This window comes from Anastrepha obliqua, chromosome 5 (assembly GCF_027943255.1).
Source record: "Anastrepha obliqua isolate idAnaObli1 chromosome 5, idAnaObli1_1.0, whole genome shotgun sequence".
NCBI classification, from domain to species: domain Eukaryota; kingdom Metazoa; phylum Arthropoda; class Insecta; order Diptera; family Tephritidae; genus Anastrepha; species Anastrepha obliqua.
Window position 1 is genome coordinate 12,281,034 of NC_072896.1, and position 23,371 is coordinate 12,304,404.

At 40.4% G+C, this 23,371-nt stretch overlaps 1 protein-coding gene across 1 annotated transcript in view; it reads left to right on the forward strand.

Annotated features, from left to right (window-relative positions):
- LOC129247257 (ATP-binding cassette sub-family C member Sur) overlaps positions 1-23,371 on the forward strand; it is a 109,709-nt gene that overhangs the window by 39,014 nt on the left and 47,324 nt on the right. Inside the window, exons 5-7 of the mRNA XM_054886309.1 lie at positions 837-1,917; positions 7,187-7,290; positions 18,711-18,848. Of these exons, the coding sequence (XP_054742284.1) occupies positions 837-1,917; positions 7,187-7,290; positions 18,711-18,848 (1,323 nt within the window). The remainder of the gene's footprint in view (positions 1-836; positions 1,918-7,186; positions 7,291-18,710; positions 18,849-23,371) is intronic.

Consider the following 23,371-nt stretch of genomic DNA (forward strand, 5'->3'; position numbering starts at 1 on the left):
GAATGGCATCACTACCTTTACTCTCACGAAGATCAATCAGCCGGGCAGAGTTACCTTCTCCATTAAGGGACCGGACATCAGCATAGGGAGGTCGTCATCAGTATAGGGAGGTCTCATCCTAGGCATTTTTAATCTTTTCATTGGGGGGATTTTTAAGTGGCGGGTCCCAAACCCAGCGCACAATCAGCTATCCTGGAAAGCTACTCAGAGGATACGTGGGCTAATCCCGGACGTTGTAAGCTGTTTCAACCATATGCAGAAGAATCGTCCTGGCCACTCCCAATTGAAATGGAATTTTTGTTTTCAATTCCTGATATTCCAATTTACTACATTTCATGTTATTTTATTTTATTTAATCTCATTAAAATTTTATTGAAATTAATTTAATTTCATCTCATTTTATTCAGTTCCATTACATTTTATGCATTCACTGCATTTTATTTAATTTTATCCCACTCAATTTTTGTTTTCATTTCATTGTATTCCAATTTATTTCATTTGATTTTACTTCATCTTATTTTATTTCATTTAAATTTTATTGCAATTAATTTTATTTTATCTGATTTGCTTTAGTATAATTTTTTTCATTAATTTGTTTCATTTCATTTCAATTCGTTTTATTTTATTTCAACGGATTTTATTTCACCTCACTTTCTTACATTCATTTCATTTCATTTCATTTTTCTCAGTTCATATTTTTTATTTCACATTATTCCATTTTACCCCATTTTATTACATTTCATTCCTCATTTAAGTTGATTTCATTTTATTGACTTTTGACGGGCTATTGATTTAAGTAATGAATTTCCTATTATTATGTAACTCTTTATTTTTAGAAAAATGGCGATCGCCCACCATCGTTGTGGCTTTGCTATTTGCGCAGCAGCTGGCGAATGTTTACGTTGGGCGGACTGTTGAAGCTGTGCGGTGATTTATGCGCACTAATTGGCCCACTTGCCATTCAACAAATTGTGCAGTACATCGAAAACATGTACAACTCGACTTACACGAGTTGGATGCATTACAATAACAACAGCAACCATAGCAGCAGCACAAACGCCACTTCCAACGACAACATCAACAATTCGATTTGGCAGCGAAGTGTAAGGGAGAGTGTGGGAAACCACAGCTATGATAGTGTTGAAATTGTTAGGAATAGATCAATTACGCCAGGGGGTATTCAATATCTCTATAGGGACCACAGCAACAACAATGGCAGTAGTAGTAGGGGCAGCAGATTTGGTAATTTCCATGACAGCAGTCGCATTAGTCTGCAAACAGCAGCAACAAATTGGATTTCAAAAACCTTGTCAGCAGCTTTAACCACTAGCATTGATAGCAGCACTAATAGTAACAACAACAATCATCACAATATGCACTTCATCAGCCCATCAGCTCAGGTCGCAATGATAACTGTGCCCAGTCCGTTAAGCGCTAGCCTCAGCAGCATCATCAACACAACCGCAAATGATAAGAATCAAATGTTGAATGTTGGCATCGATTACAATGGCACTGAAGTGCAAATTTACTATCCGAATTGGTTGGATTTAGTGGCGAACGGTTGGGCTATCGCTTGGCTAGTGTTATTGGCCGCATTGGCGCAGGGCGCGTTCTCACAAGCCTCCACACATATACTCAACATGACAGGCATCCGAATAAAGACATCGCTGCAGGGTTTAATCTATCGCAAAACATTGTTGCTCAATTCGAGTGTTGGACATGTAGCTGCCAGCAGCGATGGTGGACATAATGAAGGATGTGATGATGGTAATGACAAGACGAAAGGAAATTATTTGAAATCGGATACTAATGGTGCTAATAGCCATGCGGCTGCAGAAGAAGGCAAAGCAGGTGGTCATGGTAATGCCAGTGCAGGTGTTGGAGGCAGCAGAGGTATGGCAGAAGAGGATATCAGCGGTAAGTTGTGAAAGGGATGAATGACCATTACGTATGAAGTGTGTCTGGAAAAATACCAAAAATGAATTATTTTTGTAATGCAAGAAGCAATTCTATAGAGGTCACAATTAGATAATTTTATATAAGAAGGACATTGCAATACATAACATTTTGCTGGGCTTAGATATAAAGCGCTCACTCTATTTAACCCCGCCAGAAGTATTCTCGCACTTCCAAGACTCACTGAAAAATGTTTGAAAATTCCCACTTATGAAAATTGGACGATAGTTTTTTGTAAAGGCTGCATCTGCATTCTGATAACTCTGAAACTTTGAATTCAGATCAACACAAAACCTAGGCCGGGCAGAGCGGGACATTCTCCATTCATATTCTCTCAAGGGAAGAGAGAGTGGAATGCGATATTTGCAGATAGAGTTCGATGAGGTGGATCGTAGTTGAGCGGTAAGGTTGGGTGAATAGTCCTATGTGAGAAGCTCCCCATCAAGCGCAAGGGAATGGGGTCCCCGTAGCGAATTCCAAGCGAAGTTAGCTGCTATCAAAGCAAAAGTTAATTGGCCAAGAAAATAAAGCTTTAATCCGACAGCCAAGAAGCAATGAAGGGCCTGGACGCAATGATGTGCGCTCGAAACTAGTCGAGAAATGCCTGAATTTAAATTCAAAAACCTGTGAAAACTTTAAGGTTAAGTTATTTTAGGTGCCTGCTCACAGGGAGACAAAAAAGAACGAATTGCTGGATTGCCGGACTGATGAGCTAAGTGAAGTGATTTCCCTGCAAAATGAGAAAATTGTGGTTTTCTCGACTATGTCTGGTCCACTACTAGCCTGTAATGGGCTTCGTGCCCTGTACACCAACTTGCCGGTCGAGAGACCACTCAGTCGACGAGTGTTTCGTAGGTGATTGAGGAAATTTCTAATTACAACTAAGTCTCAGGGCTCAAACATCCTGGGTGTCTCTTCCGGACTCTGTCTTTTGGGTTACGTAGCATGACACTACTTCGAGTCTTTTTGGCAGCAGGTGTTTAAAGGATAATGTGGAACCATCTCAGCATCAGCGTACCGCTGGGTTAAGTTTAGGCATCTTGGCTCTCACTTTTTTGTTAGACCTGCGGATATCAAAGCGTTTAGATACGAGTCCCACTCACCTGATAAATTTAATCAGTGGAACGAAGCGGTTAACACAACCGTAAGTGGGTTCGGTCCTTTTCATAACCCTTCACCGTCTCTTTTCCTGTTTATTCTCTATTTTGCAATGATATCGCAAAAGGCCGCATAACCGAAGATGTTGGTGCGTGACTACCATTCGGATGAGCGTAGGTTCGAATCTCCGTGCATAAAGCAGCAAAGTGATTGAACAAGTTTTTTCTAATATTGCTCGCCGATCGGTAGGCATTCGAATACCTCCGAGTGTATTTCTGCCGTGGAAAACCTTTGCCCGTTCGGAGTAGGCTTAAAACTGTAGGCCCCTCCTTTTGTGGAGCAACATTAAGACTCACACCACAAATAAGAGGAGGAGCTTGGTCTAACATCTAACAGAAGTGTATGCGAATATGATTTAAGTTTTTTTTTTTTTATCACAAAAGGACGCATTTAATTTATCGACAGTGGACCCTCTTATGGTCAAACTTATAACTAAACCTAGCCCTGTTATGACAACAATGGTCAAAGTCTTATTACCAACAAGTTTTTCCATTAGCTCCTTATTCGAAGAATCTTCTGCTTGTTTTGTGTTATTATATAGAGACACGTTTTATGTTAAGGACTCCTGCGCTCTCTGCATAGATGGTTCCAAAGTGGGCAGTAGGTGGGGGTTCTCTGAAGTACCACACGTTTCTCTCGTTCTGGGTACCATTCTTTGCTAGCGTCTTCTGAGTAGAAGCACTAAGGTACTAAGGAGACCTTTAGAGTATTAAGAATTTACTGCAAAGCAGTACAAAAACCATGCATGTTTTCCAATAACCTGATTCCTGTCACTCACATCACCAAAATCAAATCTCAGAATGGTCAGGTATTGCAAGTTGAAGCAAATAAGTAGATATCTCATTCGTCGGGGTTTCCGGTCATTGAAACATACCAAATGAAGTGCTGAAGAATTAGTCAAAGCGTTCTTCTTTGTATTAATGACTTTGGAATAGAAAAACTGCGAGATATTGAGAGAAAAACAAGCTCGATTACAGAAAGCTGGTCTCAGTGCTGCAGCTGTCAACTCGGAGTACAGCAAGCCAATGGGTCTTCGTTAGTTCTGTGAGTATCTACAATAGCTTTGGCGCACAAGTGACACGAAACTACGCTACCTTTAAAAGCAAAATCTCCAATCTCTCATTGATGAAAAGTAGTTTTATCGGCTATTGATTATCGGTCAAGTGATTTAAAAATAATAATAAAGTCGTGCCAAGAGTTTGAAGGAGAAAGCGTAACAAAATGCCAGTTCATACGATAAGTCTAGATATTCAAACTCCGAACTTGTTCATCTTTGGTACTTTAGTATTGCCCACTAACTATCAGTTCAACTATCATTTTCGGTTTAGTTCTTGAAAAAGTGACGAAGCCGAGACATGTTGCAAAATATGTAAATCCACTTTCCTTTAGCTCTACTATATTATTGCATTCAGTCGCTCTTGTTTTGGTGTACAGCTTGCGAGCATTGAATGCTACAGGGTCCACCCAGTTCATTGAAGCCGACTCTTAGTAATATCATCGACTAAATTCTTACACAGATCCCTACTTGACATTAAGAAGTGAAAATAATTTAAAGGCAAGACAATCTTCTTACCTGAAGTTAGGACCTTCAAAAGGTGAGATGATGAGAGGGGAGCTGAAATCTTAGTCTGATATTTTTGACATAAGTGAACAGTTCCTCATTGATTTAGGAATATTCTATCTGCTGCATAAAGTGAACAGCTATTTTCGTGACATTTAGTAGCCATGGCTGCTTTCGATGGGAATTCCTAGTGAATCAACGTAATCACTCCTCAACAGTAGCCTCAATTGTTCTTTATTTAAAGGCCATTAGGTTAACTATTTGGGAGATCTTCTGTCACTGTCACTGTCAACTGACCAGTTCGATCAGTAGCTGTCAGAATTGGCGAATAGGAAGGGTATTATGTTCCAACAAGACTACAACAGACCGCACATATCTTTATTGGCGCACCAAAAGCTCTGTAAGCTTGCATTCGCAATACATTTCAGACCTAATACTAATCGATTATAATCTTTCTAACGGAGGTAAAATGATTGAAGTGCCGGTCTGGCACTACCTAAGTAGCACTAAAGCGCCGTTTTGATACCATTATGAGAACTCAAACAGGCAAATAGCTACAGCCAGCCAGAGCTGTTGATATATATAATGGAGGGGATTGATTGGATTTAGGATGGCGCACTGCTTCAGGCTGTCGAAGAAAGAAGCGCCCAGTGACCTTAGCCGTCTAGTTGCCAAACCCGGACATTTACAGAGAAAGTGCTCAACAGTCTCCTTCTCTGAAAGGTCCCCACAGTTTCTGCAATGGGGTTTAAATGGTAACCCTAGCTTTTCCGTGTGTGTGCTGATCGTCCAGTGACCGGTAAACACAGCTACGAGTATGGAAATTGAATGGCAAGGAGTCCAAAGGACTTTCTGAGTCCTTTGGATATTGTACTGGGGCCAAAGGATTTTCGAAATAGCACATGAAGAAATAGAGCTCCATCTTTTCTGCGCTTTCCTGAGAAATAATTTGTGCAGTTCCCCTTTAACAACTGTCAGCGGGATGCCGATGACCGAGAAGGAGGTCTCTGAGGTCACTTCAGTCTCTTTCCTGGCAAGCTGATCAGCAAAATTACATTTTCCTCTATGTTCCTATGTCCTGGAACGCAGATCAGACAAATGTTACCTGTACACCCAAGAGATTTGATTGCCATCTTACAGGAGTTTACTAATTTCTTTCTGCACCATGGCGTCGGCAAAGCCTTAATCGAGGCTTTATATCGGAGAAACTGTTAATATCTTCCCCGCTCCGGCGTTCCCTAAGCATTTTACATGTCTGCAGGATCGCAAAGACTTCTGCTTCAAAAAACTAGAAATGGTCCGACTCCCGATTCCATCTTGGAACCGTCAGTGAAGGCAGAGGTGCGAGCTTCGATGCAGATTTTCCCCTTGATCCAATCCTGCTTTTTTGGAAAGATTGCCCTAGCACGACCCTCAAACTCTAAATTGCGAATAAAGAGATCTGTTCGAAGTTCGGAGAAATACGGTGTTAACTGCCCGAAAAAGCTACTATGTCCCTTGAGAGATTGTCTCCAGAGGCCATTCTCCTTTAACCTGATTACATTTTAAGCTGCGATGGAAATAACGTAAAAGACGATAGGAAGTAAGTGCAAAAGGACATTCAGGGCAGCACTGGGGCAAGTTTTAGCACATGGAAAAGGTAGGCATCTCAGACAGTGCACTCTATCCGGCATCTGGAGAGGAGGATGTGACGACGGACCACTTTCGGTGCATCTGGCCGATCTTTGCTCGAATCAAGCCTGAGGTCTTTGGCACTGATGTGCTAAGAAGCGACCACCTTGGCTCCTTGGGACCACAAGATCTACTCAGATTTCTTCGGAGGTCGAGTAGATTTAAAGAGAATTTAAAAGGGAACGCGTGTGCAGTACAATAGACTTAATATTGCCTGAGTGCTGTACTTGCTAGTCTGTTTTCTAAAAGAAAACAGTTGATTAAGTAGATGATGCAGTTTCTTACTAATTGCGTCGAGCGCTTCTTCAACCGCGGAGTTATGATTTTGTCTTCGAAAGGAGTAAAAATTAACGAAGAAAATGGCTCATATTTGGACAAATCAGATAATCTTAAATATAGTTATTTATTTTAATTTCATCCTAGAAATAAAGCGAAAATATTACCAGCTTTACCTGACTTGCATAGGAAAATGTTACTGTTTCTTGCTTATAAGCTGAAGCATCGTCTTTAATCCAAATAGGCATCGCTAGTATGCATCTGCTTACTACGCTACTAAAAAATATTTTTTTTTTTACTTTTGACCCGCATCGAAATGCAGTGTTAGCTCCATTTTTCGCTTAACACAAGTCAACCTACCAGAAATTTAAGTTCTATAAGTTTCATGGATTTTTGTAAATACTTTTAAGCATTTTTGATTTAAAAGTTTAATTGAAACTAATACTTTTATTCATCAAAATGCAAATTTTAATAAAATATGCTCGATTATTTCTCCTTTTAATTGCCTCTTAATTAATTCCTTTTCAACGCACACTAAAATAAAAATCGACATTCCTTCGTTAGGTTTGAACGATGTGGGCGCCATAACAAATCTGATGTCGGAGGATGCATTGAATGTGATGTCATTCTTTTGGATAGCGCACTATGTGTGGGCAATACCACTGAAGGTATGTATGTATATTACTAATGTATAAGTAGTTGTATAGGGTGTTTTTTAAGAACTTGAGAACTTGAAATTAAAATACAAAATGATAATACAAAACACAAATAAAGGGTTTTCCAATAACAGATGTTAGGTGTTAAAAGGAGAGATGATTAACGATTTTTTATGGCCGGAATTGGATGGTACTGACCTGGACAACGTTTATTTTCAACAAGACGGCGCTACGTGCCACACAAGCAACGAAACCAATTGATATGTTGCGGGAAAAGTTTCCGCACCGTGATATCTCTCGAAGAGGTGATCACAATTGGCCACCGAGATTTCGTGATTTAACCCCTTGCGACTTTTTTCTTTGGGGCCACGTGAAAGTGAAGCTCTACGCCAACAGCCCAGGGTCGATTCAAAACCTCAAAGATGGAATTCGTGAGGTTATCGAGGACATAGTGCAGCCACTTTGCAATTCGGTTATGAAAAATTTCGAGAAAAGGATATTGTCCTGTAAGCGTGGTCGTGGTGGTTATTTGCCTGATGTTATTTTCCACTATTAACGGCATTCCTATCTCTTTATAGTGAAGTAAACATCCGATTATTTATATTAAAAAATAGCATTTTTCTTTGAATATCAAAATAACACCTCTTATTGGAAAACCCTGTATTTTTGAGGTAATTTTTTTATTATCTTTTAAATTGGTAGTTCATTTCATGGCATTTATTTTTTGAATAATATACAATTTTACGATTGCGAGTTTCAGTCTAATCAGCGATCAGTTCGATTTTTTTTTCCAATAAATCTGAATAATAAATCTAAATGAGCCCAATCAGCAAAAATGCGACGCAAGCGATGGTCATTTGATTTCAATTCTTGCACCAGCTGTATATTATAGGGACGTAAACCAAGATATTTACGCAAAATTGTCGACGACTGCGTCTTTTTTAATACTTCGTTCTATGAGCTTCTTCTTCTTCTTCTTTAACCTAGCCTTATCCTATCTTTATATCTTCGGGTCGGCTCTCCTTGTGCGAAATCTCCAGATCACGCGGTCCTGCGTCGTCTACTTGCTGACGTTTCTGCATCGCATGTCATTTTCAATGGTGTTTTTCCAGGTCTTTGGTGGTCTGCCTAGCCATTTTTTCGCTGTCTCCATCTGCAACACTTGCCTCACTGTGTGATCCTCTGGTCTTCTCATTACATGACCGTACCTGAGTAGATGGTTGTTCTGGAGCTTAGTGCTGGTTGAGGCAACTTAAAGGTGTTTTGAAACTTGTCCAACAGTGTAACGCTGCTGACACACTTCAGCATTCGTATTTCTGCCGCGTGCACTTTCAGCTCTAGTTTACGTGGTACAGCCCAGCACTCGGATGTATACGTCATTGCCTCCCTGATCATGCTGTAGTAGATTTTTTCGGCGTTTGCCATCCATCTTTCCAAATAGGCGGGATTGCATCGGGGGGAAAATCTGCACCGAACCTTGCACCTCTGTCTTCACTGTCGTCAAATCTCTTGGGTGTGCAGGTAACAGATCTCTGATCTGGATAGCAGGACATAGGAACATAGATACAAATGAAATTGCTGAAGAGTTTGCCAGTAAGGGGACTGAATTGGCCTCAGAGACCTCCTACCCGGTCATCGGCATCCCCCTGAAAGTTGTTAAAGGGGGACTGCACAAATTATTTCTCAAGAAAGCGCAGAAAAGATGGAGCTCCATTTCTTCATGTGCTATTTCGAAAACCCTTTGGCCCCAGTAAAATATAGGAAGGACTCAGAAAGTTCTTTTCATTCCATTCAATTTCCAAACTCGTAGCTGTGTTTATCGATCATTGGACGATCGGCACACCTGTCGAAAAGCTACCATTTAACCCCCATTGCAGAAGCTGTGGGGATCTTTCAGAGAAGGAGACTGTTGTGCACTTTCTCTGTAAATGTGCGTGCTTGGCAGCTAAACGATTCAGGTCACCAGGTGCTAGTTTCTTCGACACCCTTTGACAGTGCACTAACCTAAATCCCATCATTCTTCTCCATTATATCCACAGCTCTGCCTGGCTGAAGACATCTGCCTGTTGGAGGTCTCATAATGGTACCAAAACGGCGCTTCAGTGCTACTTGAGGAGTGCCAGACTGGCACTTTAACCATTTCATCTACCTTCACCTACCTACTATCCTTAGAATGTTGCCATCTCATTACCATTGGGAGGTGCGCATTGGGATTTTTCCTTCATCGGGTACGGTGTAACACCATCTAAAGCTTTAGAGAGCTCCTATGAACTTCGCGCACAGATTTTTTTTTCAGAGAAAATTTCCACAATTTGAACTTTTTATGATGACTTGCCAAACCTCACCGAACATAAACGTCAACACACTTTGCCATTCTAAGCTGGCAAACCATAGTTATCGATATCACAGTTCTCATGTCGCTAAAAAAACACCCTTTATATGTACGATTAAGCTGATGTGCAAACTTACCCTGCAAAAAATGCGACTTGTCCCGGATGTGAGTTCGGAATGTCTACTGCTGATCTCTTTATATGGAAAGAACTCTTTCCTTTTGTTGGTTCATATCCCTTGAGGGGAAGTGGGACTAGTCGTTCTCAAAATTCGAAAGGTTACATTTCTAATATTTATGGGAAACAAAACTGAAATTTCGCGCTCTTATATGTTGGCAACGCAATAGCTGGTGGATTACCGTTACATCGTTCATGCATCACATTTCCGGTCCGGAGTTCCACAGTTCAAATCTTGGCACAGGCAAACACAATTTTATCAATTATTTTTCGCGCTTCAAATGCTGTGTAAATTTTAATATTGGGTAGTCGAAAAATTCTTTTCGTATTTCTAATCAAACTTCAACTATTAAGGTACTAGTCTGGTAACTTATTTTGAAAATTTCGAATTTCGGTTTTTTACATATATTATTTTGAAAGTGCGATATATTGGTAATATACTGTACAAATTTTAGACCGAAATTCGAAATATTGACGAAATTATAGCACATACGTGAGAGCGGCTTGTACTTGCGGGCGCTAAGCCGCTAAAACTTTAAACGCGTTTTTTCTCAAAACAACGTTTTTCCGGATGGCCGTCGTGAAAACAAATTTTCTATCGAACGGATTGAGCTGAAATTTCGATATGTCTTTCTACACATCAATAGTTCAGGCGGGTAGTAGATTTAATTTATTTCGTCCCTAACTTTCCATTTTTTAGTCTGATTTCCACTTTAAAAAAAGGCGATTTTCTTACGAAGTCCCCCATTTTGTTATTTTTTGTCAAAATCATTTGATCTTACTACCCGCGAGAACGACAAGCACACTGATTAATAAGCAATTTGTTTTTTCTGTTTCAGATGACCACAAGTGACGAAATCACGCCGGCCAGCCACTGTACCTCTTTTTTTGCCGCTTGCTGCAGTGTACAAAAATAGTATCAAAACATTAAAAAAAACAAAAAACAATTTTTTTTGTACACCTTCTGATACCTTTAATAACATATCAGAAAATCAAACCGATTTTATTTCCCCTTCCAAAAAATGTCCCAAACATGGCCTCAAAAAACGTGTAAGTTACCAGGCTACTACCTTAAACCAAATATGTACCATTTTGGTCGACCACCTTTTGCCATTTTTCTTCCAGAGACATTATTCCATCAGTATAAAACTTTTGTGGTTTCTCGGCGAAAAACTGCGACAAGTAATTTTCACAGGCTTCTCTTGAAGCCAACTTTACTCCATTAAGGGAGTTCTGCATTGACCGAAACAGATGGTAGTTCGATGGTGCAAGGTTAGGGCTATATGGTGGTTTTTGCCGAGTCATCAAAGATGTGTGTGGCCTAGCGTTGTCCTGATGGAAGACGACGCCCTTACTGCTGATCAGTTCTGGCCGTTTTTTTTCGATTGTTGCTTGCTTCAATCTCATCAGTTGTTGACAGTAAAGTGTAGAATCAATTGTTCGAGCAGGCTGGAGCAGCTCATAGTGGATGATTCCTTTCCAATCCCAAATCCCAAACACACAGCATAAGCTTTCGAGGCGTCAATCTTGGCTTTGCGACCATTTGTTGAGCTTCACCACTCTTGCACCATGATCTTTTTCGCACATTATTGTCGTATTTGATCCACTTTTCGTCTCCTGTTACCATTCGCTTCAGAAATGGTTCGATTTCATTTCGTGTCAGCAAAGAATCGCAGATGTTAATTCGGTCCATTAAATTTTTCACAGACAATTCATGTGGTACCCAAACATCGAGCTTCTTTTTGTAACCAGCCTTTTTTAAATGGTTCAAAACCGTTTGATGATGAATATTTAGTGCCTTGGCGATGTCATGGCAGCTTATGTGATGGTCCTGGTCAATCTTTTCCATAATTTCATAGACTTTTTCAACGATAGGTCGACCGGAGCGAGGTGCATCTTTCACATCGAAATTTCCAGAACGGAAGCGAGCGAACCATTGTTGTGCTACACGAACTGATACAGCATCGTCTCCGTAAACTTCATAAATTTCATTGGTGGCTTGCGGGGAATTCTTCCTTTTTTTATACAAAAATTTAAAAATATAGCGAATTTCTTCATTATTTTCACTCATTTCTGAACAGCTATAACTTTTTTTCAACTTCTCCGAATTTAATTTTTTTTTGGTTGAATGAAGCTTAAAATATCACCTTTCCAACACCATATGATCTGACACAATGCGATTGGTAGCACTGGAGATAGATGACTCCAACGACATCTATTGACAAAATACGAAAATACTTTTCCGACTACCCAATATTTATTTATTTCTTTCAAGGCGAATCTATTAAAGGTGGTGTTGGTAAATCAGCTGATTTGTTTATTTTCTTTCGCTGTGTCCCTGTGGCTGTCAGCACAAAATAAAACAAGGCGAATTCATTTTTTGTTTTCTACTTTTCCAATAGTTTGTCGTGACAATCAAAGGTACAAAACATTGTTGTTGGTCTAGTGCGCCTTAATTTTTTTCTAATTCAAATATCGCAAAGGTAACTTTATATTTCCGGCAGGCTAAACACCTACCCTGTCAGAAATCAAATAGATTAACGAAACCAATGCAAGACAAAAGTCTTGTCGAGGCTCTATACTCCCGTGAGGAGTGAACAAGAAATAAAAAATAGTTTAAAAAAACTAAAAAACACGCTTTTATTGCTAATCGAACTAAAAAGTAGAAAATAAATTTTAATGACAAAGGGACCTATAATGAAGTAATAGCAAATCGAACGATCAGTCATAGTCAACTACCTCAGAACAGAATTATAACAAAAATTAAGATACAAATAGAGTAATTCAAATTAGAGTTAAAAGCGTGGGATGCTTGATATAGTAAATATTACAATCATTCTATTGGCAACTACCTATGTACAGAGGGTTATGAAAGTGAAGCAAAATGCATCCCATGCTTTTAACTCTAATTTGAATTACTCTATTTGTATCTTAATTTTTGTTATAATTCTGTTCTGTCCCTTTGTCATTAAAATTTATTTTCTACTTCTTAGTTCGATTAGCAATAAAAGCGTGTTTTTTAGTTTTTTTTAACTATTTTTTTTTCTACTTTTTAGTTCGATTAGCAAAAAAGCGTGTTTTTTAGTTTCTTTAAACTATTTTTTTTTATTATGAATGAAAATTATTGTTATCATTGCAGTCAGTGAATATATGATTCGATATATTCGTGTTATATTTAATTCCTTTCTTATCGACTGTGAGTCTAAAGCTATGCAGTTATCGGCCGTGATAAAGCAGTAATCGGGATGAAGAACTTATTTCGTGGAGGGAGCCTGAGAAACTGATTTACAAGAATAAAAAAAGATTTTTCATTTTGCAACCAAATTCACCTTACTTTTTGCCCACAGGTAAAAAAAAGAAAATATTAATCCTGGCAATCCTAATAAGGATAATGGAAAACTTTTATCAAATTATTGCATTGTCATCGGTCCTTGATAGGTGTGCAAAATTTCAAGTCGATCAGATGTTTAGAAGCCAGTGAAAATTAAGCTCAAAGATTCCGTTACATACATACATACATACATACATACAACCCGACCTAATAAAAGTGTGTTAAAAAAAGCTTTATATTTTGCCCGAGAATCAATTCGAATCAGCGCCTTCAGCAACTCAAGCTGTAGTCTTCGCTTAACCTTACTGTCGTTTTGTGTGCGCGGAGTGGCTATTTTCGTTTTCTTCTGAGCCTCTTTACTTTCACACTTCGAAGAAGTGAGTCGCGAAATTACCAAACTGATACCCAATTGCACCACATGGAGACTAGTCGCAGAATACGCCTTTTAGTGATTGGTCGCACAATTTTTTGCAGGGTATTCACTTATACAGTAACTATATGTATGTATGTATGTGTGCGCGTGTGTTCTTACAAGTATATTGACGCACGAAAGTGCAGCTGTAAATTCTTTTTGGGCAATGAATTAAACTTGCAATTGCAATTTAAAATTTATTTCATTTTACTGCTATGTAAATTGCTATTTCTTCAAGTTATCCTGATTTATGGTACATAAGTATGTGTGTATATTCGCCTGATATGTATCTGTGTGCATACTTGCATGCGTCTATTTGCCTCTACATTTCGAATAAGCATATATGTATGCATGCATGCGTGTGTGTGTGTGTGTGTGTTTGTTATCTACATACGTAATTTGTTTATTTTATGCTGCAATGCTCGAGTAATTCCTTGATTTCCTTCAATGCGTCAGCTTAACTGTTTTTATGGGGATTTTATTCAATGAAATGTTTCATTACTTTGACTTTTCTTTAATTTTAAGTACTGTTTACACACACACACACACACACACGCACATTAAATAAGAATATTTGCAAGTATTGAGTTTTTGTGAAAATAATTTTCTTTTTTCTTTGCTGGAAGTAATGTTTGTGTAATGAAAATGAAAACGGAAATTGTTGAGCTTGACTCAGACTTAATTCGCTTAAATATTGACATGAACAAAAGGTTTATTTTGCCCAAAATAAAGGGTGCATTTCATGTTTCAATATACTTTTCATTTACTATTTTTTACGTGTAGAATTTACAATCTATAGTTTATTGAATGATTTTATGGTTTTATGGCTGAAATGCATCTTAAATGGCCGCATTTAGCGGTGAGGTAAAAAAAGTTCTTGCGAGTGGCTAGGCCAATCTAGCTTCTTTTGGGGACTTTTTCTGCGGGACATTGATATTCTTCAAATTTCTGACTAAGGTTTTTTATTGTAAATAATGATCAATTTAGCGATATCGGGTTTTGAATTGAAATAAAACAATTATTATTTTTATGTAAAAGACACTTATTTTTAAAGATAACCCGACTAGAATTACAGTGAGGCATGTCGAAGATTCAGTTAGGCCTGAGTTAGGCAGGCCTTACTGAGGCACGCCTCACTATTACCTTACCAGGCCCACGTTAGGCAAGGCAAAGATTGACATGCCAGAACAATACCAAATTTGGTTGTGGTCACGAAAATCTGTGGCAGTGCCTCACTTAGGCATAAATTGGAATCCCTAACTGATTTGTAGAAGGGCAACCGGAGTATTACCGAAGTTCGGTTTTTCGAACCTGTGCCAAATGAGGCAGATGTGTGGCGATGCCGGGCTTAAATTTTTTTTTGCTTCAACAGACCACCGCTATAGAGTGGCGCTTTTCCGACTTAACATCCGAGAATCGGGTCATTTGTTTTTAACCCGTTGAACCGCTAATTGAGGCTTCCAAACCACCGCCTTATCAAAAAGCCAAGTTCGGGCCACATAAGGTTTTGGTTATCACCGCCAAGTGTGGCTTCCGAACTACTGCGTAATCAGGAAGCCAAATTAGGCACGAATAATCAACTGCGTTACTTTCTTTGGCCTAGTTTGGCTGCCTTATGAGGCGCAAATTTGGAATGCGGTCTGCCTTATTTGCGCCTAATCACCGCCTTACCAAAATGTCTAGTTGGGAATGCCTTTAAAATGTTGACCGCAACTGTGGTGTATTCGGCCACTCGTAAGCACCAATTTTGAATGACTCGCTGGAGGACTTCGGTCGGTATCTCGTGAATAACTCCCGTAATATTAGCTTTAAATGCCTCAATCGAAGCTGGTTTATCTACAAAGCATTTGGATTTACAGCCACCGTAGTCGAATGGGTTGGTGCGTGACTACCATTCGGAATTCAGACAGAACGTAGGTTCGAATCTCGCTGAAACACCAAAGTTAAGAAACAGTTTTTTCTAATAGCTGTCGCGCCTCGACAGACAATGGCAAACCTCCGAGTGTATTTCTGCCTTAAAAAAGCTCCTAATAAAAATATCTGCCGTTCGGAGTCGGCTTGAAACTGTAGGTCTCTCCATTTGTGGAACAACATCAACACGCACGCCACAAATAGGAGGAGGAGCTCGGCCAAACACCCAAAAAGGGTGCACGCCCCAATTATATATATATATATATATTTGGACTTTTCATATCAGCACAAGTAAAAGTCCAAAGGTGTGATATCACACGATCTTGTTGGCCAATCTACTGATCCGAGGCGAGCGCTCAATTCCTCACCGAAACGCGGACGCAGAAAATCCATTGCTTCACAGGCTTTATGGCAAGTAGCGCCGCCGTTTTGTTGGAACAAAATGTTGCGGAGATCTTCTTCTTCTTGCAGAACCGCTTAAGCGGTTTTGGCCGATTTTAAGAAAGTGCGCCAGTCGTTTCTTTCTCGTGCTATCCGGCGTCAATTAGAAACACCAAGTGCAGTCAAGTTCTTCTCCACTTGATCTTTCTAAGGCAGAGGAGGCCTTTACTCTTCCTCTGCTACCAGCAGCTGGTCCCGCATCGAATACATTCAGAACCGGATCGTTTGTATCCATTCGGACGACATGACCAAGCCAACGTAGCCGCTGGATCTTTATTCGCTGCGCTATGTCTATGACGTCGTAAAGCTCATACAGTTCATTGTTATATCGCCTACGATACCCGCCGTGGCCAATGTGCAAAGGTCCAAAAATCTTACGCAGAATCTTTCTCTCAAACACTCCAAAGGACGCCTCATGGGGTGTTGTAAACGTCCACGTTTCTGCGCCGTACGTCAGGACGGGCATGATGAGAGCCTTGTAGAGTGTTAGTTTTGTTCGTCGAGAGAGGATTTTAGTACTGAATTACCTACTTAGTCCAAAGCAGCACTTGTTGTTGGACCGATGATTCGGTTGTTTTCAATGGATGTTATGGCTGTTCTTAAATGACTTTGGGTTACACTTTAGGCCAAATATGGCAATTTTGCTTATTGACGTAGTCAACGTAGCCAAAAATGGGCCTCATCGCTGAAAAAAAAATTCGAGTTCCAAAATGCGGATCTGCAGCGAGTTCTTCAAGAGCCTAACGACTGAAATTATGACGCGTTGGAAGATCGACCGGCTTCAAATCTTGGACTAGCTGTATTTTATGCGCTTTCAAACCAAGATCTTTGCGTAAAATCACCCAAGTAGTGTCATACAGGGTTTGATTGAAATGTAATGAGCCTTATTTTTTTAAGCAGTTTTATTAAACCTTTTGGCTTATACAACTAATATTCTTCAAAATAGGACCTTTGAGCATCAATACACCGCTGGTAGCGGTCCTTCCACTGCAGGAAACATTTTTGAAACTCATCCACCGGAATCGCGTTCAATTCGGCTGTCACAGTTTTTTGGATCGCCTCGATGGAGTCGAAACGCCTCCCCTTCAGCTTTCTTTTCAGGTGCGGGAACAAGAAGAAGTCCGGAGCGGACAGGTCTGGGCTGTATGGAGGGTGGGAAAGCACCGGAACCCCCATTTTGGCCAATGCAGAGGTTGCGTCGTCGAAGGCCTTCCAGATCGCTGTTCGTCTTCGACGTTCTCCCGGCCTTCCTTGAATGACTTGTGCCACCGTTTTACCTGGGAACTGAACAGAGATTGGTCCCCGTAAGCCTCCTTGAGTAGCCCAATGGTTTCTGTACTCGTTTTGTTTAGCTTTACGCAACATTTGATCGAGTAACGTTGCTCCAACGATCGCTGTATTTTCCCATTGCAAAATCCTAACACACTTCTAAAACAGCTTTCATGCGCTGAGTGATGTTGACTGCACCGCTGTTGCCAGCGAACTGGGACCGATTTCTAGTGGAAGGGGAAGGTCCAACGATCATTTTCCCCCACCAGCCAATTCGGTTGATCGCTTGGCAAACGCTCCGCGCGGGAAGGATCATTACTTTTCAATCAAACCCTGTAAGATAGGCTGAGTTCTTGAGATTGGCACCGAATCGATTCTTCCAAGTCTTCGGCAGAACTCTCATTTACATTACTTTACATCGGTCAAGTATCATCCAATAATATAAAATTATTCTCAATTTGCTCATTTCCCGATGATTTGCCGAATAGTGCGTTTGGTAGGACGGTTATGTAAACCATATGTTGGCATGAGCGCGCGCTGAACACTTTTCACAGAGAGTCGATTGTCGTAATATAATTTGTAAACGTTGTCGAGGCGTAAGTCTTTCCCCGATGAAATTTCAATAAAAACTGAAAAAAATTATTTATTTAGTTTGAAGTGGTTTAGTTGCGTGATCTGCCAAAAAACTCTATTGGAAAAATTAACTCCGATCTGATGACTCCTTTTTTCTCTCTTTAGACTTCTATGTGACAATAGAATTCAAAGAGACATTTTTGGTTGTAAATTTTAACCTTCTGCCTTTTACCTGAATGGACACTTTTCATGCTTTCTGAAAACAGGTTTAATGAAAGTTCATTAAAAATCATTTAGAGGTTTAAAATATTTTACACAAATTGAAATAGACTCTTCTACTGGGAAGACTATTCTATCGGAGGAGAAAAACCCGCACGGGTTAAGCTGAATTTGCAAACAAGTTTTGTCCAAGCTAATTTTTTCCCATTTGGTACGAGTATAGACGCATTGCGAATGCCTATAATGACGAGCTTTTGGGAGGCTCGATTTGTACGCAAATCAATTTTTTTATTCACTGTATTGCATAGGTTGATATAAAAATTAATTTGAAATATTTTTTTAAGTAGCCCGTGCAAGCCTATTAAAAATTATAAATTTATAAATTTATTTTAAGTTGTTGTTTTTAAAGGGTTAATGGTAAAAAGTTATTTCAGTCCCGCATTTGAAAAATTTCAAAGTCATTTTTGTAAGCATAAATTATTGAATCCTCAGCAAAACTCTCCCTCAGAGCATTCGCCTGTTGTAGTGTACTTTGACTTAACTTTGAGACTGTTTTTATTGTACCTAACAGCTTAGAACTTCTTTTCTAATTTTTTTCTATTTTCTATTTTCTATTTTCTATTATTTCTATTTTTTCTACTATCAATTGCATGCATTCACGTTTCATTGTGAGAAAATTCATGTGATTCTCATTGCAGCTATGCAAACAACAATTGCATGAATTACCTAGTATTACTGAGAAATACTAACTGTTTTCTATTCTCTGCAGATTGGTGTTGTTATGTATCTTCTCTATCTCAAGTTGGGTATAAGTGCTATTATTGGATCGTTTGTGTGTATTTTAACGATGACTCCACTGCAGTTTCTGATTGGCCGCGCAATGTCTTTTAATACGGAGAAAGTGGCGGTAAGAAAACTATGTCAAATTAATTTTATTTTTATACGTTAGGAATTTTGTTTTCAATGAAAACTCTTTATTTATTAGTTCTTACAATTCATTGAAATATTTTGTTTTTGGAATTGGCATTGTATTTTTTGGAATTTGCTATGTTCAATCGATTCCAATGAAATCGGTGAGTGTTTTAATGCATAACCGCGAAGGTGTATGGGGTTTTCTGGACTCACTGGGTTGCAGTGATGTCGCATCACAGATATTTCGAAAATTATATGAATTATGAAAAAGGTATATGAAGTTTTAGGGCGATGGTATAAATATCATAAAACGCCTTCTTCTTTCTTCTTGATTAGTGCGATAACCGCTTACGCGATTTTGGCCGAGTTTAACAAAGCGCGCCAGTCGTTTCTTTTTCGTGCTAAACGGTGCCAGTTGGACGCACCAAGAGAAGCCAAGTCCTACTCCACCTGATCTTTCCAATGCAGAGGAAGCCTTCCTCTACCTCTGCTACCACCAGCTGGTACCGCATCGAATACTTTCAGAGCCGGAGCGTTTGTATCCATTCTGACGACATGACCCAGCCAACGTAGCCGCTGGATCTTTATTCGCTGCGCTATGTCTATGACGTCGTAAAGCTCATACAGCTCATCGTTTCATCGTCTGCGATATTCGCCGTTGCCAACGTGCAAAGGTCCAAAAATCTTACGCAGAGTCTTTCTCTCGAACACTCCAAGCGTCGCTTCATCTGATGTTGTCATCGTCCAAGCTTCTGCGTCATACGTTAGGAAGGGCATGATGAGAGTCTTGTGGAGTGTTAGTTTTGTTCGTCGAGAGAGGACTTTACTGCTCAGTTGCCTACTTAGTCCAAACTAGCATTTGTTGGCAAGAGAGATTCTACGTTGGATTTCAAGGCTGACATTGTTATCGGTGTTAATGCTGGTTCCTAAATAAACGAAGTCTTTTACAACCTTGAAATTATAACTGTCTACACTGACGTGGGTGCCGATACGCGAGCGCGCCGACTGTTTGTTTGATGACAGGAGGTACTTCGTTTTGTCCTCGTTCACCACCAGACCCATTCGCTTTGCCTCTTTATCCAGTTTGGAGAAGGCAGAACTAACAGCGCGGTTGTTAAGGCCGATGATGTCAATATCATCGGCATACGCCAGCAATTTTACGCTCTTATAAAAAATTGTGCCTGAGCGATTAAGTTCTGCGGCTCGTACCATGCTCTCCAACATCAGGTTAAAGAAGTCACACGACAGCGAGTCACCCTGTCTGAAACCTCGTTTGGTATCAAACGGCTCGGAGAGGTCCTTCCCAATTCTGCCGGCGCTGCTCGTATTGAGCAACGTCTTCTTGCATATCCGTATTAGTTTTGCGGGGATACCAAATTCAGACATCGCGGCATACAAGTAACTCCTTTCCGTACTGTCGAATACAGCTTTGAAATCGACGAAAAGATGGTGGGTGTCGATTCTCCTTTCACGGGTCTTTTCCAAGATTTGGCGTATTGTGAATATTTGGTCGATGGTAGACTTTCCAGGTCTAAAGCCACACTGATAAGGTCCAATCAGTTGGTTGACGGTGGGCTTCAGCCTTTCACACAATACGCTTGCTAGAACCTTATAGGCGATATTTAGAAGACTAATCCCGCGGTAATTGGCACAGATTGCAGGATCGCCCTTCTTATGGATTAGGCAGAGCACACTTAAATTCCAATCGGCAGACATGCTTTCATCTTTTCATCATATATCTTGCATAGGAGCTGATGCATGCACCTTACCAGCTCCTCGCCGCCATGTTTGAATAGCTCAGCCGGCAGTCCGTCGGCGCTCGCGGCTTTGTTGTCCTTTAGCCGCGTTATCGCTATTTTCACCTCATCATGGCCGGGTAGCGGAGCGACAATTCCGTCGTCGTCGATTGGGCTATCGGGATCTTCACATTCTCTATGACATGCGCAGCTATCATTGTTTAACAGGTTCGAGAAGTGTTCTCTCATAAAACATCTGTTAACCAGTTTTATTGGTCTAAAGAGCGACCTCTGGTGGACTCTATTATGCTTAACCGCAAGCCTATAATGGAAGCCTAATGATTTTTATCGCTTTCTCGCTATTTTTGTTCCGCATGACGTATGCAGTCAGAGTCACATCGCCTAGGCGACAGAGTCTTCGACAAGCGAGAACTACGCTTTCGCAGAGAATGTGAAATGGTGCCTGATTTTACTAATAAAATGTTTCCTGAAATGATAACGAAGGCTACAATCGCCCGCATAGTACCCAGTGAGCATTCGTAAGGCCTATCTATCCAAATTTAAGACTTTACTCAACGCTCCTCTAGGTAAGGTTAGGTTAAAATGGTTGCGTAAGGATTGGGACGAAGAAAACGAATTCGTCCTTTGTGATACCATTATGAAAGAAGTAAGTTGGAGGAAGACCGATGGCTCTGCTGCGGTTGCGTCATCAGCTTTTTGCTGCTAATGAAGTTTATTATATTTTTAATGCCCAGGCCGACTATATTAGTAATCGTAGCAAAGAGGTAAGAGCCAAGATGCTTAAATCTTAGCCACGCGAAAGCACCTTAAGAAGAAGGTTCTGAGATGATTCCACCTCATCCTCTATATATCCAACTCAAAAAGTACATCATGCACACCTTGCGGATAGTGACTTGTGCGCAAACCCACGAAGTTCGAGAGTTGATATTTTGCCAACCTTAGAAGCTCCACACGTGGTCAGAGGGATTTAGCGACCTTACAAGTTTGTGTACTTGCTGAGTTGGCGCGAGTCCCATCTTTCCAGGAGTAGACCACAGGTGGGTCCCAATCGTCTCTCTTTGCGGAGAAATCCCTTTATATGTCCCTTCCCTTCTCTGGCACAGTTTCCCGCAATGTCGCTGTGACCAGAAACGCGTATGAGCCTTATGTCGTAGAATTCGTATCCAATCGAAAGTGAAGCCAGACATTCCCTGACCACTTTCGAATGCATCATCACTGACCCGAGGGCCCTAATTGCCGTTTGGCTGTCGGAGTAAATATTCACTTTCTGGACTGTTAGTACGCATGTGAGTAGCCAATACGCTTCGTCTTTGAGTGCGGCTACCTCTGCTTGGAACACACTGCAGTGGTCTGGTAACCTAAATTTGAGTCTGGTGGGGAGAACTCCTCTAGAAATATGGGTAAATTGTTTTGCCTGCTTCTGTCCTGAACTTTCCATCCAGTGTCCTAAGAATTAGGTATTATCTCAATTGATAATACCGATTATTTATAAGCTTCTTTGATAGCAGCAACACTATAGTAGTCTGGCAGTCTACCATGAGCTGGACTTTCAAAAGATTCCTCGACAAAATAGCCCGTCTAAATTCGACACATTCTGATTTCTACCGCCAAATGCTGTACTTTCTTTGCAAAGATGTTGATTTACATTAGATTTAGATTACTTCGAGGTTTGTATGTACTTCCAACTCGTGGTCTTTTGTGCCCTTTACACATAACAGTATATGATCCAGACTCAGAAGATGTTAATAGAGAAGATTAAAACCGATACCCACGGCGATGAATTCAAAGTTTCGAAGAGTCTTGGAGTACTCGTAGCTTAAGTCGATCTTGTAGTCTGTGTTTTCCAACCTAATCGTGATAAGACCAGCTGTATTTTCGGCTTCGCTGTCTATGGGTGCTACATTTAGTATTGTGATAAGAGCTAAAGTAGGTGTCGCCCGAAGTATCCCACTGATGACAATTAGAATTGACCTTTGAACTCCCTCAACCGAGTACCATGTTTTGCCAATTTCACTTCTGCAGCCATACAAGCCAAACCTTCTCAAATCGCTTCGGTATGTTGGGTCGTTCCTCTATATTCGGCCGCCGTATCCCAATGGGTTTGTGCATGACTACCGTTCAATGGTGCCCGGGTTTAAAATACCAAAATGATAGAGAAGGGTTTTTCTGCCATTTCGGAGGCGACATAAAACTGTAGATTTCCCCACTTTGTAGAAAGACATTAAGAAGCTCACCACACACTGAAGGAGGAGCTCGGTCAATCCCCAACAAAAGGTGTACGTGTTTCTTGCAACGATTACGCCCAGGTACTTCATCTTATTAGAATGTTCTACTCTGGGGGTTCGTCTCCGAACCATACGTCCTTGTAAATTAGACGAGCCCATTCCGATGCTTTATATATCGATAAGCCCCTTCAAAAACTTTGAAGTCAGTTGCCATTTGTTTACATTTCTGTGTTTCTTAATTCTTATAGATAGACTATATTATTCCTTTATATATAATTCCCTTCGGGTTAGAGCGACTGATTGAGTTGTTGAGATCTCAGAAATACGCCGAGGAGATATTCCCGACGTCATAGGTACACTACCGTCGACGGTAGTTATAGTCTCGGCCGAGGCGGACATGGGTAAAGCTTTAAATCGACCCGGGTGTCTCTTTTTTGAATTGTGGCTCAAACGTAAAGCGACACATTTCGTTCCACTGTGGCATGACGCTGAGTTTCTGCCACATGCCTGAGCGTGAAATGGCAGAAATCAGTCGA